The following is a 20,890-nucleotide window of genomic DNA, read 5'->3' as shown; positions in this document are numbered from 1 at the left end:
TATGTAGTCATAATACTGTGGTAATGACCTTGATATTGCGAAAATCCACCTAGGTGGGGCTTATAAATCACAATTCTTTGTCATTTTTTTATCAACTTGTAATTACCTAATTATTATCTTAAATATCCCTTTCTTTGATTTACCGCCAAGGTCGCAAACTCCCCCCAAAACAAAACAAAATTGAAGACAAAAATGCGCGTGCGATCAAGTGAATGAAAATAATTCTAAGCTGGTGATTATCGCTCTGCAAACGATCGAGGCGCAATTTTGTCGCACCGAGTTGTCGGCTATTAAACTCGCATGGCACCGGTTCCTTTGATCGAGGAGGTAGTCAGAGCAAGAGACTAGGAAATTGTGTTTTGTTAATTCTTGACAGACTCTTAATTTTGCAAAGACTAAGAAAGTCGCTTTAGCGATTTGTTGAAGATAAGGCATAGTCTAGACTCATTAAATCTTCAAATAAAATAAGTCAAGTGACTTTAGCCGTCTGTTCTCAAAGCCGATAAGGTTAAACGCCAGTGATGTTTTTACACTGGTGTTCTTAGCGCTGTCATGGAGGTATTACAGAACAAATTCTTTTGTTGGTACAAATCAGCAAACAATCTGTTTGTATAGCGCGTTTTAATCGGCAAACAAAAATGTGCGAAATTGCAAAATGACGCGCCCTGAAACATAGCAAGGTGGAGTACGTGAAGGATTTCCGCTTCCTGCGGGTTAGCCACTGTCAATCAAAATATCTGCTGCATTTTCTCAAACGCCAAGCCGAAATTATTGACTTGAAAGCGTATTTGAAGCATAGCGTTTTAGCGGTCGAGGTCATTTCAGTTTCGTCCATAAAGCGCTCGATTTCGCTTTGTCGTCGCTTCAATAGCGACGCGTTTACGTGTGCAACTATTAATTAGGTGCATCACAGAAAATCATTTGTGATATGATCTGACAAATGGTTTAATTTACAATCAACAGAAACAATATCTATCTGTTTACCTCATCGCTTAGAGAGAGCTACGGGGCATAAAGGTCGTGTTTAGTCATCTTGATAGTTTATCCACCGGAGACGCGAAGAAAAGGGAAGACAATCGACAAGAGCGCAGAAAATTCGTTCGACATCGAGCTTTCAAAATGAAACGACGCGACTACAGTGTTTTGCATCTGCTGTCGCTGGCGTTCATTCTACAGTTACTACTGCGAGTGGAGATGGTGTTTGGTAATAGCGCAATTCTAAACGTCATGAAAGCCGCTGAAGCTATAGAGGAAAAGCATAGCTCAAACTGCGCTTCGACCCGACGTGTTAAACGCCACGATCACGCTCGCTTTCCTCAATCGCCGCCAACTGGATCTGAATTTGGCAAGGCAATGCGTTTCTTTGGTGGCGAAGTGGTCCGATTTACTGGAGCTGTCAAAATACCATCGCATCAGTTCACTATAGACTTTTGGATGAGACCCGAAGGTGGCCAGGCATCGCCGGTCACTGTGATCGGACTTTTCGACGACTGTTCGCCGGACTCAAAAGACGGAGGTTGGGAAATAGGACTTCAGGAAGCAAGTGCCGAGCGAAGCCTGAGAGTTTTCTTTCGACTGCGAACGCAACGATCGCATCACGACACGAAAGTATTTTCCCCGCGCAGCGTGGAACCAAATGTATGGATTCATGTTGCAGCTACGTTCAGTGGCAAGAAAATGAAATTATACATCAATCAAGCTAAAGTGGGGGTTTCTTCGGAACAAAAAGGGCACATTTTCGCGGATGGCTTCGACGTGTGTGAGCATTTAGAGGCGGGGGGAGATCGCTCGACCGGAGTGTTTTATCGCGGCCTAATCGACGAGGTGCGATTGTGGTCAGTTGCGAAATCGCACCAAGACATTAGCGCTAATGTTTTCGCTCCGATCACGGGAGTTGAACCCGATGACCATGGTCTTGAAATGTACGAAAGTTTCGCAGGATCAGAAGAACTCAATCGCAATCCGAAGACCACATGGGTCGCTGTCACTACAAACAACAAACCGGAAATCACTAAGTCAACAATTCCAGGCGATGTACATGATCTTTCGATCGTGAAGCCCCCCTGTGGTACTACAGTTTGCGATAATCCAGAGATCATTCGAAGTTATGTGAAAAATACGCACTTGCGAGGCAAAAAGGTCGTACAGTATCGTGTTGTGAACATATGGAATGACGATGGCACCAACCCTATGGTGTCCAAAAAAGAAATGAAAATGCAACACACTCAGCTCAACGAAGCATTTAAACGATACAACATTACATTTGAGCTGAAAGAGTTAAACATTCGAAACACTTCCTTGAGACGACGTACCGTCACCTACATGTGCGAGGCGGGAAAAATTGGCGACACGGTTTGCAATCGCGAACATTGCAAGCACGGCATTACAGGAAATGATGGAGGCGACTGCGATAAATATAAAACCAGATGTGACCCGAAAAAGAGCGGGAATGGAGTGTGCGACCCAGAATGCAACAAATACTACAACGCGTGGGATCTCGGCGACTGCTGCAACGAAAACGTCACCGATGTATATAAAACCTGTTTTGATCCTAAATCGCCCAACAGAGCGTACATGAGTGACAGAGAATACAAGACTCTAGTAAATTTGGACAATAAGGACTTCTTGAACGTTTACTTGGCTCAATGGAGTAATGATAACCTACAGGGCGTCGCCACGTTTCCCTGGGAGAAGACCGTGCACAGCATCTACGGTGGGACCATTTTGGGTCTGAAGAATTTTGGACGGAAACAGCACTCAAACGCTCTTGTTCACGAATTTGGCCACATTCTTGGCTTATGGCACGTGCATCACGGCGTGTCGGAAGTAGATTGCACAGATGACTGTTCAGAGAGTTTTCCGTCGCTCGAGCTGGGTGACCTGTGCTCGGATACAAATCCTACACCAGCTAACAACTTGTGCAGGGATCCTGTTGTTAGTAAGAGTGGCATGACTTGCGGAGTCAAGAAATTTACGAACACGCCTTTTAGGAACTACATGAGTTACGCTAACGATTCTTGCACCGACACCTTCACTGAACAACAAGTGGCACGAATGCACTGTTACATTGATCTGATTTACCAGTCATGGCAGGGAGAAAAGACCCCACCTTCCTTCATCCCGCTTCCACCACGCGTGACTTCTAAAGCGGAGAATAGCGTCAAACTGGGCTGGATTCCACCTCTAGGTACTGGAGGAGGAAACGCCCTCAACGGCTGCCACGAGTGTCGCGAAAACAGAGTGTTTCAGCAGTACGCTGTGACAGCGGAATCTCCCAATCCTGTCAAGCCCAACGGCTACTGGGCTCCTCACCAGGCCATCGGAGCGCCAGACGCGGAGCCCTGTAACATGACACCCATAGGCTGGACTCCCTTCACGCCTTACACGATGGACCACTGCTCGGAATGCTACATCGAGTTTGGATTCAAGGAGGCTGTTATTCCAACTAGTTTGACATTGTGGGTGATATGGTCTTCCAAGGATGGAATCAGCGACATCCAGCTCATCTTCACCGATGGGTCAGAGCAGTCGCTAGGCAACGCGACCGCTCAGTGTGACGCCCCCTTAACCATAACTTTAAGAGTTAGAAAGAGGGTTTCCAAGGTTCGAGTCCACGTCAGGAATCCTTCAACTGTTATTGATGCTATCCAGCTGACTTCCTCTGTAAACCATCCAAACTGCCTCAAGTGTGAACCTATGGAATACCTTGTGACCAGACAGCCACCGTTTCCAACTGGAAAATCAGAGCGTGTAAAGACAACACGTTTTGAAGACAGGTATGATTCCAATTTTTATATTAAAGAAGCTATGTCACGCAATTTTAGGCGATTTCGGCACTGACCAACTGGTCATAGAATTGACTGAAACATCACAATAACGGCTTAGAACTCTAAAAAACACAGAAAGGTCAAAAAAGGGGCATAGATGGAAGAAGAGAAGATTAAAACGGATTGCGTTCGGGTAAACTTGAAAAACGTCGGCCAGACATTTTCCAAGTTTATCTCAATTTGTATGACAATGTGTCATTTACAATGCTCGAATATCATCCTTGTTTGTTACGTGGCCGTGATTTTGCCAATAAAAGACTTTTGCTCTGCCAATTTGAAGTTAAGAGCTCTTAGTTAACGAAAATAACACGCAAACGGCGGTGATAAACATTACGAACAAACGCATTGGGGGATAAAATTATACCCTAACCTTTTACTTGACGTTTCGTATGCTTCTACATATATCTTCAGAAATGACTGTTGAAATGGAAGGAACAACCAAATTTAAATTTGAAGAACAATAAAAATGACAGATGACGAAAAACAAATGATGAAAAAAAATTGCATTTTACAAAAAAATGCAAACTAATAAAGATAAAGTTTTTTGCTGCCATCATTATCATTTAGGGCAGGTTTCAAATCTCTAATTAGCAGAGTCTCCTTTACCTTACAATAAATATTAGCCTGGGCCGGGTTGTTTGAAAGCCGATTAACACAAACCCAGTATTAAAAGTTGATCGATGGTTCAATTTTTCTGGTATAAAAGTGTTTTTATTGCTTATGTTTTGTGGAGTTTGAGATTAGTCGACGGCAAAACTGGAAGACAGAAAATATATACAGAAAACCTCACTGAACGTTGAAACACTGAAATCAAAATTCATGGTAATCCTGGATTAGCTTAATCGTGCTTTGAACAACCTGATCCAAAAAGGATTTTCTTTGTTTTGTTTGGTCCGATACGAAACGCGACACTGCGAGTTTTCGTCTGACAGATCCTTTGCGCCAAAAGAACTTTATTTAGTACATATACAGATTTTTTTAAAAACGGAACGAAGAAATCTTGTTTACAAAGGAAGACAAACAACAAAAAAGTAATAAAAAGCTGAAAAGGAACGAGGATGGTTAAGGCTGGAGAATGTTGAGACGGATTCACGGCATTGTCACCAACTGTCTTTTTCCAGGTACTTGGAGCCCGGAAAGCAATATACCTACACAGTCCAAGCTGTAACAAGTCTGGGACTCGAGGGCCCTCCATCACCACCACTGCTCTACTCACCAGAGCAAGGTTTTTGTGGTGACGGTATTGTGGACCACAGTATTGGCGAGGAGTGTGACGATGGGAACGTGCGAGACGCAGACGGCTGTAACATGCAGTGCAAGAAAGAGGATGTCTTTCACTGTGTAGGTGAGTGAAGTGATCAGCATAGAAATTCTCTTTACAATATCGGTAAAGTTTTGAGCAGAAAGGTGAGGAGAATAACGAAACTTGTGTTATGAGCTTTAGCCTGCGTATCAGGCGCCTGTGTAGTTTTTGTGTAGGTTTTGGGAAATGCAAAGGCGCGAGATGGCGAGACGGCCACGCGAGGGAAAGAGAGAGAAGGCGTTCTCTCTTTTTCCCTCGCGTGGCCGTCTCGCGCCTTTTGCATTTCCCAAATGCGCGCCCCAAAAATACACAGGCGCCTGCTTACATGAACTTGGAGATACAGTGGAACCCCGATATAACGATCTTCGATATAACGATATTCCCGATATAACGATGAATATGTTATGTCCCGGCAATAGTAATATGTATGGGACGGAACCCCGATATAACGATTCCTCGATATAACGATATAATTTTACTGCCCCCTTGGCATATCGTTATATCGGGGTTCCACTGTATTGCCTTGATAAAGCAAGAACTTCTCATAACTTGCAAAAAAAGAAACATGTGGTGAATACTAAGAAGAATTTATGCTGAATGTTTTAGAGTGCCGTAGGATTCATGTCGTTTGTCACGAAAACACTTTTATAAAAAGTCAAATCATTACATGCTGTTGGGTTTTCGTGTGTGTTTGTTTAGCTTCTCAAACCCACACCAATAATAAGCAGCGGTGGGTCTTAAAAGCCTTGAATATTGCCGAAAATAGATTGGACATATTCTGTACAAGATTTGGGAGGATTCAGTAGTATTACTACAATATGTAAAGTTATTTAGTCTTTCAATCTCGCATGAATTATCTTGGATTGTGAACTTTGTACTATGCAGCTTTCATTACCTTTTAATAGCCCTTAATTAAATGCCACAAGGATCTATGAACTATCGTATTTGTACTGTGTGCCAGCGGGTTGTACTGCGAGAGACTATCAAAACATACGGAACATGTTGGAAGGGTGGATAAGCTCTTTTAGAATGCTTTGAATTTCCCGCATCATGTGTTTTTCCTTAATCACGCATTTCCGTCTTGGGAAAAACAACACTTCAATTACTGTAGATTTATTTGTTTCTTGGCTTGCTCCGATTACTTGTTGGGTTTACCAACCGACAACCGCAAAGTGTTGATGACATGAGTTTGTCTCGTGCCCAGAATAGAGATCGTTGTGCAGTACGAGGTGGGCTGTGAAAAATCGCACGATTTTGGAACAGCGAAAAGCCATTCAGTTTAAAATTGAATTAACATTTCTGTGTGGCGGATCTTCCTTCCCTATCTGTCAAATTAAAATTTATTAATACCACCGATCATGTTAAGCGATTGATTCATTTCACCCTACTATTCACGGCAGAGATAAAATTCTTTACTTCAGCCCTCTGTTGCAGACCCTTCAAAGTCTTATTTTACTTCCATTTTGATGATCCTTGACCCTAGTTGGTTCAAAAACAACTCGGATGAATGAATAAATGAAAACTTTATTGACGCGTCAATGTTCGGATGAAAAACTCGGATGGGTTTTTCCTCCTGGTGGGGACGACATGCAGTGGGAAAAAATCCCATACCCGTAAAAACGCAGATGAACAATTTTTTTACGTGTGGCATACGTTTTCCGGTTTTCCGAATTTATTCCACTGAATTTTTCCGTGTACGATGGAACGATGGAAATCGTTCAAAGCAGCCCAGTACTTAGGTGTTCCCTTCCCACTTACTGATTTCTTAGGTTAACCTCGCGCTCGACTAAGAGAGGAGGAGAACGCCTATGAACTAGGCGGATTTCTGGGGATTTCCGATGTTGGACGACCTTTTATGTATTCAACAAGATTAAAAAAACATTGCAGCATTATTATGACTTATCTAGAAAGCTCAGTCAAAACTTGTGTTAAACCCATAATTTACGTCTCGGCAAAGAAAGGACAAAATAGTGGAACTGTACCTAAATGTTCTAATGTATAAAGTAAAACACGGACTTGTGCCCACTTATATAACAGAAATATTTAATACAGCCCCGAAACGATATAATCTGAGGAACGCTGATTTTAATATTCCACGTTTTCGCACAGTACATTATGGAAAACATTCTTTACGATATTTCGGGCCTTATCTATGGAGCAAACTAGACCACAGTGATAGAGAAAAACATAATGTCACGAGTTTTAAAAACAGTATTTTAAAAAAAGACCTCACCCGTCTTATACAAACTGAGTGTCAATGTGACATATGCAGCTAGCCGATACACATTTTTAAATTTTTAATTTTTAACTCTTAACTGCAATTTTTATCTTTCACCTACTTTTATGATAAAATTTTATATTCTATTGTAATTTATTGATTTATTTATTTATTAATGTATGTAGTACGATTCTTCAGTTTTTCTTCTTCTTAGAATTTAAGTGTAAATATTTTAACTTTAAATAGCTTAGATATATAATAATGTAAATAGTGTCCACAATTAGTTTTTTTAAGCTAAATACTTCAGACACTTTAATAAAGTATTTCATTCATTCACGCCATGACCATCAAACTGACCTTGATAGAAAAGTTTGCATTGATCTCTTTTTTTCAATTCCCTTAAAGGGACTTTGTCACTGATTTTACCCGATTTTTGAACACGCAAAATTTATATTTACGTTGTAGGAAACCTAGAAATATTAGTCCATTTTTATTAACAATTGTTATATTAGAGCATTAAAACTGTTAACAAGCGTCTTTGGCTGCGGATGGCTCGGATGGAAGTGGATTGCTACTTGAAAAACTAAGGCTTAACTTTTCAAGTTGTTTCCGCGCGTCTTCAAAAAAAAATCGATGTTTATAGCTTAAGCTCGATTTCTATCCGCAAATAGAAGGTTATGTTTTCCTTTAGATGTTCAAAGATGATGTTTTTCACGGATTAAGTTGCCTACTATTAATTTCAGAACAGCTTAGACCAGAAATCTGCAAACTACCCGTGAAGTAGCTCCATTAACTGGGATCTGTCTGCATATGCACAGTGAGAAGGAAGTTCTGCAACTGTGTGTCGCCTTCACGCTGCGTTTAATACAGTCTGCGATATCTTAGTCTTCGAAAACAGGCATATTTTTCCGCCAGTTTTGGCAGAAGTAAAAAAATCTGATTTCCCTCGCTACGACAATAGAGCAGACTTAGACTTAGGGGGTGGAGTAAAATTGCTTACATTTATCAGTATTGCAGCATTGGACAGTGCAGCCTTCCTTGTCAACCTTAAAAATCGTATTCTACGTGAACACATATATGCAATGACGAATTGAGAGTAAGCGAGTTTAAACCGAAAAATAAACCAAGATTAAAAAATCCCTCATTTGCTTTTCATGGGATAAGCCGTTTACTTAGCAGCTCAGCTCATGAGCAGATCTTAGTATCAGATTTTTGGGTGCAATAAACACGTATTATCAGTCAACCATTGAAAGCATTTTGGGAATCAAGCATGTTTTGCTGAGTGTAATCCACGTTATAATTTCTTTTATGATCATTGGAACTGATCGTATTTCGTGCTCGCAAAACAAAAAGTTTTATAAAGGCCGTGTCCCTTGACAGCAAACTGAAAACAAAAACGCGCTTGCATTAACCCTTTAACCGTTTTTTTGTTGTGGGCTTTTCTATGAAGGTTTGTTGTCACTGGTATTAGGAGCATAGCAAACAGTTGAAAGCATGGTAAACTATATACGGTTTTTAAGAGCACAGAATGTGCTTTCCGCTGTTGATGAGATTTCGTTGACAGGTGAACCCCTATGGAGTTATGACGTCATAAATGTACATTTTTGGTAATATTTAACCTATGAGAGTTAATTATTTGTAGTTAAAAATCAGAACAAGTGCTAGGGCTTTTGGGGCTAATATGTAATAACAGTCTGTAAAGACTGACTGACAGTTAGTAATAGAATTGTTGTTGAAACTTTGAGTTGGCAGGTTTTCACCTATTTTTCATTTTTCACTATATCAGATCACAATTGGTAACACAATAATTAAGGTCTCAAATTCTTTTGAAAGAGCAATATCTTCTCATACTTAGAATACCTGATCAACTTTTAAAACTTCAATTTTTTCATACGCGATGTCGTCATCTTCGCCGGCGAACGATAACTAGAAGAAAAAGCGTAAAAGGGTTAATTGTGACTGCGACTTTAAGCCCTGGCAAGAGGGAAACCAAAGCTCTATATCATAAGTTTGGAAGTTGCCTTTATCGTTTGGCCACCCTTTCGTGCTAGTATAACGGTTTCGCCGTTGACTTAAATACTTAGATCAAATTTACGCTCAAGAAGACGCAAGTTTCACACCGTTTAGTCCGGCGTCCAGCGTAATTAGACGCAAGTGTCAAATGCATTTATAAACTTGCCTTTAGCAATGAAATGGTCTTTTTCACAGTGGTTTCATGATGTTGCAAGTTCATTTGCGGGTCCGCCTGCCACCTAACTTGAGTCTGTGCGCAAGTTCATCTTAAACATCTGCAACCGACTCTGTTTGACAAGGGCTAAAAGTGTAGGTGACTGATTAACAAGTTTTTCCATTTTCTTCCAGGGCATCCAAGCTTGTGCTACCGTCACGAGGGAGACGGAAAATGCGAAGATTTCGAGAAGAAAACCAACATCAAAGACTGTGGGTTCTATACACCAGAAGGTTTTGAAGATCAGTGGGCTGTGAACGTGACAGTAAACTCTGACTACCGTGACAAGAGGTGCCCTGAAAGCGTGGTCCTGGGACCGCCACCACTTGACCTGGTAGGTTTGCTTATGATTGTCGTAGCGCTAAAGTTAAATTTATCACAGCCAATCCGAACAACAACAACAACAATGTTTATTTGAACTGCAAAAATTACTAAATTACTTAAACAATAAATAAATTAAAAATACATACAGTTGCTGGTCACCCCAAATAATTAAAAAGCTAAACTACTAGTTGGGTGACCACCATTTATTAATTTAAAGTAAATATAAGGTCAGAAAAGAGGCATTTAACATTTTACATTTTACACACTCAAGGAGGTAGATTACAGAAGAAATAAATGTTTAAACATGTATGAACAATAAAACAGATAAATAGTCAAATCGCGTACCGCAAGAAGTGTTATAGACCAATTATAACTCAAAGCTGAAATTTGACATATGTCAAGGGCGGGAAAACTTGCTACCGCTGGAAAACGCGGAAAACTGATGTAACCGATTGCAAGCGCGGGAAAACGTGTAATCTGGTTCAAGCGAGGAACAAAGTCGCGATTAGATTGGTTTAGCATCTGATTGACCGAAAACTACTGCATCTTTGTTCCGATTGGGTACGTGTTTGTCAGTGGTTTGTAGATCTGAGCAAATACAAAACAAATCTAGACAGATTAATAGCGAAGCGCGCGAGGTTTAAAAATAGAATGCAATGATTGTCCCCCCCCCCCCCCCCACGAGGCTCAGACAACATCAGGGTGTTCTGATAGAAGTTTCAAACAAGTGTTTTAGAAACACCGGCTGTGTTAGAAAATGCCAGTTTCAGGAAAAACGACCGCCATTCCGGTTTGTTTGTCTGTGTCTTGTCTGAGTCATGACGTCACTCGCGCGCTTCGCTATTATATTATCTTTAAACTGTTAGAAATAACACTTACAATCCTTCTAAATTCTTACATTGTTTCTTACACTTTCTTTGCACAGGTTTGCCAGTCTTCATTTGATGACAATTATAGATACGCATGGGGTCCCTGTAAACACACCTACACAGACAACAATTATTGGCTGGAGGTCACGTTCAATCGCTCTGTCGTGCCTGCGGCAGTTATTCTTTATATCGGCGCTGACGGCAAAAGAGAGTTCAGTCCTCTTGACAAGACCGTCAATGTCGAACTTATTGACAAAGCCGGCCGTGTTATCCCTGCGGGAAACAAGGAAACTAAGCTTTCATGTAAGGCTAATCCAACTGTCATTCCAGTTCTCCATGACATGACTGAACCATTCTTTTACGTACGCAAAGTTCGCGTCAGCTTCAAGTCTTATCTCATCAGCATAGCGGGCGTGGCTCTCCGCTCCCGAGCGCATTTTGACGTAGTCGAAATGTCCAAGTGTAAACCGGACGAGGTGTTTAGTCCTAGAACCCAGCACTGCCACAAATACACGTGCGAGCGGCCATCTTGTCAAGAGCCTATGGTCAAACATGGCGTGGTCAAATGCGAGGGGACTGAGGAGGGGCAGACCTGTACAGTGACCTGTAAGCCGGGCTACCGACCATTCAAGTCGTTCAAGATCATTTGTCTAGATAAGGAATGGGAAGGAATCAATAGAGCTTGTGTGCCAGTCAACTGTGGTGTCCCGAGAATTCCTAACGGAAAAGCCGGTAAGTAGAGATTCTAGGACCTAATACTGTAAGTACGCAGTGCGTGCATAGGACCACAACCACATATCCCTCTGTACACATTGCACCCTCTGCATGCATTGCGTGCCTGTATACAAGAACATAATGGATCTAGGTAATTAAGTCTTGTACTCGCTCTTTTACTCTGAAGGGTCCTTCTCTCGCATCTACTGAGAAGTCAAAACAGTTACGTTTGCCTTACGTCTTTGTATTACTTACAAGCTTATCTGTTTCTAGATTGTCCACAGGGTCTCACGTTCGGTAAAAAGTGCTCTCTGAAGTGTAAACCAGGAGCCAAAATGAGTGGCGGTGTAGGCAGTGTCACCTGCGAGGAAGACGGCAAATGGTCTGCTCAGAGCGCCTTCTGTGTTATGACTTGTCCAGACCCCAGGACACCGGAACACAGCGTGGCTCTCGCCGAGAGCAACTGTATCGGCAGCAAGAGGACATTCTTACCAGGTGTCTCCTGTAAATTCCGATGCAAGCCTGGCTACAGAGTGAAAGATAGAGACGATCCCAATCGAAGGATCTTAAAGAAGCGTTGTACTAAGAGTGGTCGTTGGTCTCAGCCTACATGCGAGCCAATCGTCTGCCCGGAACTGACAGCCAACCTGCTCATGTGGTACAACTGCTCTGATGGTAACGCCATGGGAAGTGTTTGTACGAATAATTGTCCAGGAGAGGAGGTGTGCGATACGTTTCTTGTTTTGAGCTATAGACAGCTGTTTTTTTTACTGGATTTGCTTGCTTCCCTGTTACTTAAAAAAGGAAAAAAAAATGTGTACGTAGTACGCAAGAGAAGAGACTATTTCAACCAATCAGGCGCTAATTAATACTAAACCAACCAACACCGGCTTACGGCGCTTTTCCCGCTCAAAAAAAGAACATGCAACATGTTTTAATCAATCAAAGAGGAGATGTTTGTCACATCAACCAATCACGCTGAAAACCAAAACTTATTTAGCACATTGATACCGCTACTTTTCCTGCTCTTTTTACAGCAAATTACCCTACCGATAGTGATTCAAACTCTTTTTTCGACTTTTTTTGCTTGTTTACAAGCAAAAAGAAGGAGAATAGCAGTTATGTGGGGTAATCTGGAACCGGAAGGAACCACATTCTTGTTAACTCTCAAGGGACTGTTTTAATTTCTCAAGGGAATACTTTCCGCTGTGGGTGATCAAAGCGCGTGACTTGTAAAGTGTCACTCTATAGTTGTGCTTCAGCACTTCCGTTCTTGTAGAAAAAAAACGTGACTTGTCAAGTTTACAAACGTTATATAACAATCAAAAACGTGAGTAGCCCAAATCTTACGTCACATAACCAATTAAGAATGTAAGGGGTTCAGCGCTCGAAGGCAGCGAAGTTTAAAACGATTAAGAACGCAATTTGTACTGGTACAAGTCTTTAGGCGCTAATATTAATTTAACCTAAAACGATAAACAACGCAAATTTCTACTGGTACAAGTCTTTCACACACTAAAACGTTGCTAATAGTTAACCACAGGGAACTCATTTCGTGACAATTGATTATTTCTGCTGAATTGCACAATTTAGAATTGCAACATCATTAAATGTGTTAAGTGATATTTACAAGTGTTTTTGTAGCCTGTTGCGAAATTACTTCCGGTGGAAGCAGTAAACGCTAAACGTTTTTGCTTCTGTTCAGAAGTAAATGCAAAAAAAAAAATAAACAGCAACTGTTTTACTGGAAATGTAGTCGTTAGAAATGGCATGTGTATCCGTAAGGTAAAGAATAACGCGAGGAGAAGCGGCTTTTGGTAATATCCAAACGAAAATTTACTTCTCAATGTGGGGTTAAGATTGCGTGACGAGAAAAAAGGTAACTCTGTCGTGCGTAACCTTTATCGGGAACCCTGCATTAAGCCGAGTAGAAATCTTTCTAAATCGAAAGGAAACAACTATTTCGATTAAAGGCAAACGTCAAAGTTTACCATTTTTAACCAAGCCAAAGTATATGAGTCGCAAAGCACCCAGCCGTCGCGACTGACAAATACAGCATTTCCTCCGCGAAAACAAAAAAATACTTGAACTGAAAGACGTTTGAATTCTTCCATGATATGTTCGAACAACAATGCCCAGGATAAACCTTCTACTCATACTAACTTCATGCAAAAAAAGTCGATATCTCGAAGAGATCTTTGATTTCACCCTTGAAGTTACTCTGCTGTTAATAATATATACATTACTACAGATAATTAAATGTTCATTATTCCGCGAAAGATAGCAATTAACTCAAAACACTTTTCTTTTCCTTTGTAAAAGAGTAGATGTCTATCAGCTTTAGTTTTGACGGACGATTTATTCAAGTTTCTTGTTTCGTACCTTAGATTCACCAAGTCAAGTGTGAGGAGAATGGACAATGGACTGAACCATTGAAACGTTGTACATCTAGTAAGGCTGGTCGCTGTTCCAAACCCGAAGAGGCACCTGGTATCATTTTGGTCTGTGATGATCACTTCCCTGGAGGAACATGTAAAGCCAAGTGCAAAAACCCTCTACACGATGTCGTCGAACTTGTGAGTGTGTTTAACATCGTGTCGGTTTTTTAAAGGCCTGGCTAAACTTGGAAACATTGTCGCAGAAACATTGTTGCTGAAGCAAATGTTTTTCCCTAGTTTAGCCGCACAAAAAACATATGTTGCGGAAACAAATGTATTTGCCTCAGGTCAAAAAAGATTTTTCTTCCCTCACACAAATTTTGCTTCCACAACATATGTTGCCCAGTTTAGCCACCATGGAAGCAAGACTAGCTTGACTAGTTTATGCGCTGTGCGTGACATTTTTGTTCCCAGAACATTGTTCCCTCGTTTAGCCATCCAGGCAGCAAAACATTTTCCTTGCTTCCCGCTAATTTAGCCACCTAGGAAACATGACAAGGAACAATGTTTCCTAGTTTAGAAACACCAGGCCTTAAGTCAAGCTCGGGTTTTGCCATCGAAAGGCGAATACCGTTATAGTTCTAGAGAACTAGCCTGCGTCGCAGACGAACTAAACCCCGTTATAGTCTATACCGAGGATTTTGTGGCACGTCGGCTGCAACGCAGACTTATAGAGAAACAACCTTTGAACAAAATCTACTTTGTGCGGTTTAAGATTGAAGTTCTTGCAAAATGTATTCTTTAAAATGTATTGTTAAAAATACAAAATTAATTGAGTTATCTCCTTGTATCGTAGGTATTTTTTTTGGGAAATTAAAAAAAAAAAAAAAAAAAAAAAAAAAAAAAAAAAAATAATTTAAAACCAAAAAAATAAACCCGCGAAAATAAATAACAATAAGGTAATGTCTAAGTCTGCCACGAATTCTTTATTTTGACTTCATTTTATTTTACCTTGTTTTGTTACAATAGCTGCAACTGGCTAGTGAAGATAGGTTCACTTTACCTATTTACGGAATATCGGCAATATCCCGTCAGCTAATAACCTTTTCTGATTGGTCACTTTCTCAGGGCAACGAAGACAAGTGGCGCGTGACCATCACGTGCAATAAGAAACTTGACTGGTACCCAGATCCCGCCAATTTGCAATGCATTCCCGGTTGCAGGAAGATGGACATCGCAGATGGATGGTGCGATCCGGGCAACAACAATAAGCACTGCCGGTGGGACGGAGGAGACTGCTGTCCCTCTACCACTAAAAACAGGATCGTTCGTCCTATGCCAAGCTCTTGTAAAGCAGAGTGCGCGTGTAAAGATCCCGAAGCAAAAGAAAATGAGACTCCGCACAAGCCAGACATGGAAGCCAGTGGGATTGATGACGAAGGTGATGACGATGATGATAAGGAAGAAGGAAAGCGGCTCCGACGAAGAGAGACAGTCCATCAGGCGACGTCTACACGATGATATCATCTTCTTCGTGACCGGTTTTTATTTCTTACACAATAACAATAATTAAAAAAACATAAAATCAAGGAGCCTCGAGTTTTAAGGCGAAAATTACAACTACACAAGGCAGCTGTAGAATGAGGTACTTAATGGATTAGCAATGCAGTGGTCCTTTTAAGGAAAAGGGATACAAAATCAAAAAGACTCGAGAACTCGATGTTCTGTTAGGGTTAAGGCGTAAAGAATTCTCATTTAGTGATCTTTTAAATGCTGATTGTTTTCTTTACTTGAAAGAAAGACATAGTGTTAATGTTTTGAGCCGGGGCTAGTAAATCAAAAGATGCAAACGCTGGGGGCGGGGATAAGGGGTGGAAGTATTAAATTTTAAAACGCGGGCTTTCTTCGTGACATAGCGGTTTCTTATGACTGCGGTTAAGCCATAAAGCAAATAACTAATTTCCGGTCAATCATAAAGGTAATGACCCAATCGGATATCGAAACAAAAGCAATTGGTGCAAAGGGCGGGAAAACGCGCCACAGCGAACACGCCCATTCATGATTGGTTGAAAAATAAAGTAGCAAATGTTCTCTGATTGGTTCTACAATGTCGCACGAGTTTGTTTTGACCAAGTGCGCTTGACAGTCATTTTGAAATCGCTTTAGTTTATATTTAACAACAAACGTTCGTTTTTCAATTATATATATCAGTCGACTAAATTGCATATTGCATAAAACAACAAAAACGCAACAACAGCGGATTACGAAACTTCAAACTGATTGGGGGAAGAAGGGGAGTGGTGACGGGTGACAACTCTAATAAACGCTGTTTCCTAAGAGCAGTTAAGTTTACTTGCAACATAAAGAAATTTCTGGGAATCGCGAGACTTATAAATTTGCTAGGAAACTAGAAATTATATATCAATATATTGTAAAAACAATGTCGGGAACATAACACATAATCAGCTTTTTTTGAAAGTGGTCACCCCATAAAGCTAATTCGAGAAAGGTTGTCGGAAAAAAGCACAAAAGTGCACGCGACAAGACCGAAAGATAGTATGGGTAAAAGTAGAGAGCTACTGCACGTGCTGAACATTAATAACATGTGGAAACAGGGTACTTTTAGCCCCCTGAATTTTAGAAGAGTTTCCAAGACTCATAGTCATGCGGCAGTAAAAGTAACGCTACAGAAAAAGGCCTCTTGAGAGGAAAAATATAACCTTCACGTGCAAAAATACAAACTGGTACATTACCTCTAGGCCAAGATGCAAAATTCAAGTGAAAACCCAGACCACCCTTCGGTCTTGTCGCGTGCACTTTTGCGCTTTTCTGACAACCTTTCTCGAATCAGCTGTAAACTAACTAGCCAGCGTAGCTTGGCGTTCTAGTCAGTCGGGGAGAGCGAGAAATCGCGCGCGCGAGCATATTGGCGTTCTAGTCAGTGGCGTCGCTTTGCTCGCGCGCGCGATCGATCTCTCGCTCTCCCCGACTGACTAGAACGCCAAGCTACGCTGGCTATAAACTAACCGCCACCTTACCTTAACCTAGTTTATTTAGAGATTTAAAAGCACTTCAGTATTTTGTCTAGCGAGTAAACGCCATGTTGAGTATTCTATATTTGTTTTTTTTTTCGGTGCAGATCGAAACTACTGAATTTTTTGTTCTTCTCGTTGTGGCAATATTAAATTTACCTTTAAATGCACTTCCAAATTTCTTTGTCGGTTAACTATTTAGGTTGAAAAATTGAAGCTGCTTGCATCCTTTTTGGCAATGTTTGTCATTTTTTCTACATGGGTGCAGATAAAGGAAAATGAAGAAATTCCTTTATGTCAACTTTAGTTATAATTTGGAACCAATTTGTGATTTGGTAATGTAGATGAGGTGCCTTACTGTTCCAGCGTTTTTTGATGTTATTCTTTTTTTTTTTTTATTAAGAAGTTTTGATCGTTAATGCTAATCGTGGTTTGGGTTTTTTAAAGTCTCCTTTTTTAAGGTGGGAAGTTTATAAATGTGGTGCTTTTCGAATTAGTTTCCTTCATCCAGGCTTATTCAAACTACGACAAACCATACATCATTCTACCTTTCGAAACAGCCCATAACACTGCCTCTGTTCACCGTTTGAACATTCGTTTCTTCACGCCAGCTGTAATTACTTGTCACGTTAGTTTACAGTTCCAGTAACGCAACTTATATTTACAACCAGTAATAATTTCGTTTATTTTTACTCTGATAGCAAAGTATTTTATTAGAAAGAAAAAGGTGCTTTTAGAATAAGTTTATTTTACTTTTATCCTGGCCTTATCCATACTACGACAAACTATGCACTATTGCATAAATATTGAAATATTTAAATACATGTCACGCTGGCTCTTTCACCGTATCCCGTATGATCTTTCGTTACGTTACATGTCACGGTAGCTGTATTTGGTCGATTTCCATTTTGATAGCTAAGTATCAGTTAAAGTTTAATCCAAAAAAAATTCTCGAACATTAAACATTGAAGCAGTTATGTGTTACAGTTCTTTTTTTACTTAAATGTAAACGTTTCGCCGTTTGAACGTCGCGATAAAATGACCTATTTATTCAGCCTCATACTTTTTTATTGTATATCTATGATATTTTTTGAAATAAATCAATACATGCATCTGTTTATCTTTGATTTGTTTATTTGTTATAAATGGGAGATGGCTAAAAAGTGGTTTTTGAAAGGGTGGGGGTGCAATTTCGTACCTTCTTGACGACACGAGTGACTTCGAGAGTTCCAGATGGCCAGAAGTAAAACACAAAAGAGTTCGTTGAGCCATGCATGGTTTTGAAAGCTAGGCATGTGTAATTCAACCGGAAGTCTCGAATTTCAAACTTCCAATCAGAACTTTTGAGACTTGCTTGGGTACGTCATGTATCAATCTCGAGCCCAGAGTGTCTCCCGGCTCCGCGGTCCGTCAGCGGTTGGTCAGCGGTAGGGTCGCCGGTAGAGTCCATCCCATACCGCTGACCGACTAGATGGACTCTGGGCTCGAGATTGGTCATGTATGGGATCTATCGTCGCTTGTTTCCCGACCGCTGGTCACGAGGAACGAAAACTGGGTGGGGAACGGAGAGCCTGTTCAGGCTAAGGCTTTCCACAAGTTGCTCGGCAACTTTTTGGCAACTTTTCATGTTTCGAGCAACTTTTTCCCCTTCGAGCAACTTTTTCCCTCTCGAGCAACTTGTTGCAGTTTGAGCAATTTCCAGACCGAAGATCTCCGAACATTATCCGAGTGTTGTTCAAAGCCAATACGAACTTTTCCGAAGATTTACGAAGTTTGCCGAAGATTTTCGAGGAACATCTGAAGACGTTTCAACTTTCGGCTCATTCTGCATTAAAACATTACAAAACTCGTCAGCAAACATGACGTCATTGATATCTTCACGATTTTTCTCAGTTAAAGAAATCCTTGTTATATTTAACAGATGTTCCCCTAAATATGTTATTTAGATACTTCTTGCTGTAAAATTGCATAACCCTGCTTAGAAATCTTACCCTCAAAGGGAAATTAGCATATATTTAGAGAAATTCTCTTGATTAGAAGCAGCGTTTTGGATTTTTTGGAGCAACTTTCGAGCAACTTTTATTATCAGAAGCAACTTTTTTGGATTTTTGGAGCAACTTTTGAGCAACTTTTTGAGAAATTACGAGCAACTTTTTGGGAAATCTCGAGCAACTTGTGGAAAGCCCTAGTGGGCGCTTATTCGAGGTGGGCGCTTATTCGAGGCTGGGCGCTTATTAATTTTTCACCATTTTTAGCAAGTAGTACGCTTATTTTACAAGAAAAAAGTAAATAATAACAGAACGTTAAGTTGATCCTTGAAAGTTTCTGTAAATTATTGAGAAAGCTTGGTCTCCGGGGTAGTCTCTTGGTAGTACTTAGTCAATTTCACACCTCTGATTTTACTCCTCTCGTGGATGTCAATTTTTTTAGGGGGTGGGGGTGGGCGCTTATTCGAGGCTGGGCGCTTATTAACTTTTCCTACCTACAGGGTGGGCGCTTATTCGAGGTGGGCGCTTATTCGAGGTTGGGCGCTTAATCGAATAAATACGGTAAATGGGGTCTGCGTTTTCTCGCTCAACAATCCAGGAAGTGAGATGAAAGGAACATTTCTAACCAAACTCTTGAGACATGTTGGGATCGAGTTTCACCCTAAACAGCTAAATAGAGAATCGGAGATCGTGACGTACACAGCAGAGGGTTTTCGATAATTTTCGCGCTATCCTGTGTTACACTGGCGGTGAACAGGGCTAAGAAACAGTTGCTGTCCGTCCACCTTTTTTGTTCCAAGCTGGAAATTAGTGCAAATAACGCAAACGTGGCAAGGGTGTTTAGTGGGAGAGATAACATAAGGTTCAACCGCAAAGCCACAAAACTGTAATTGTCTATAAGTAGCTCATTACAGCTACAAAGTTGAAGTTAAAGTTTTCAGATTCTTGCACTGTTGTAAGCCCGCTTGCAACTGAAAACAATATCTGGGGCGTGCGACTTGCGGATTCCATCACTTTACCACAACAATCCCTTTATTTCAGCCTCGTACCCAGGCCATACCGCGCTATGCGAGTGAGCGGAGGAGGACTGGAACAGAGCGCGAAAGCGAACTTTCCCGACAAGCTTGGCGGGTGACGTCACATCCAAATTCGCCAGGGACGACTGAGGACGAGGCTGCCTTTATTCCAGCCCCCACCCAGCCCCCACCTAGCCTGAACTAGGGCTTTCCACAAGTTGCTCGGCAACTTTTTGGCAACTTTTCATATTTCGAGCAAATTTTTCCCCTTCGAGCAACTTTTTTCCTCTCGGGCAACTTGTTGCATTTTGAGCAATTTCCAGACCGAAGATCTCCGAAGATTATCCGAGTGTTGTTCAAAGGCCATACGAACGTTTCCAAAGATTTACGAAATTTGCCGAAAATTTTCGAGGAACATCTGAAGAGGTTTCAACTTTCGGCTCATTGTGCATTAAAACATCACAAAACTCGTCAGGAAACATGACGTAATCGATATATTCACGATTTTTCTCAGTTAAAGAAATCCTTGTCATTTAACAAATTTTCTCTATAATATGTTATTTAGATACTTCTTTTGCTGTAAAATTGCATAAAACTGCTTAAAAATCTTACCCTCAATGCAAAGGGAAATTGGCATCTACTTAGAGAAGTTCTCTTGATTAGAAGCAGCGTTTTTTTTTTAGCAACTTTCGAGCAACTTTTATTATCAGAAGCAACTTTTTGAAATTTTTGGAGCAACTTTTGAGCAACTTTTTGATAAATTACGGGCAACTTTTTGGGAAATCTCGAGCAACTTGTGGAAAGCCCTACTCTCTGACCCCTCTCCCCCCCCCCCCCCAAAAAAAAAAAAAAAAAAAACTGGATCAAGAAGTTGTCAACCGACATCCAGCCCTTCTTTTTTCAAGCAAGAAAAACTCTTTCTTACTTCACCCCATCTCTTTTTGAACACCTCTGAGTCTGTTACTAGCCTTTTCAACGTGTCGAATATTAAAAC

General features: G+C 40.8%; 1 protein-coding gene across 2 annotated transcripts in view; it reads left to right on the top strand.

The window, feature by feature from the left end:
- Window positions 1–18,019, top strand: part of LOC144667105 (pappalysin-1-like) — a 31,825-nt gene extending 13,806 nt beyond the window's left edge. For both annotated transcript variants that reach the window (XM_078528489.1, XM_078528496.1), the window contains exons 2-8: window positions 964–3,776; window positions 4,949–5,172; window positions 9,710–9,909; window positions 10,825–11,500; window positions 11,756–12,204; window positions 13,870–14,058; window positions 14,989–18,019. In XM_078528489.1, the coding sequence (XP_078384615.1) occupies window positions 1,120–3,776; window positions 4,949–5,172; window positions 9,710–9,909; window positions 10,825–11,500; window positions 11,756–12,204; window positions 13,870–14,058; window positions 14,989–15,381 (4,788 nt within the window). In that variant the 5' untranslated portion in view covers window positions 964–1,119 and the 3' untranslated portion in view covers window positions 15,382–18,019. The remainder of the gene's footprint in view (window positions 1–963; window positions 3,777–4,948; window positions 5,173–9,709; window positions 9,910–10,824; window positions 11,501–11,755; window positions 12,205–13,869; window positions 14,059–14,988) is intronic.
- Window positions 18,020–20,890: the final 2,871 nt, after the last annotated feature.

The sequence above is a fragment of the Oculina patagonica genome, chromosome 1 (genome assembly GCF_052425735.1).
Source record: "Oculina patagonica isolate OP01 chromosome 1, crgOcupat, whole genome shotgun sequence".
NCBI lineage: Eukaryota > Metazoa > Cnidaria > Anthozoa > Scleractinia > Oculinidae > Oculina > Oculina patagonica.
The sequence above is the reverse complement of the archived record's forward strand: the minus strand, read 5'-3'. Positions and strand labels throughout refer to the sequence as shown.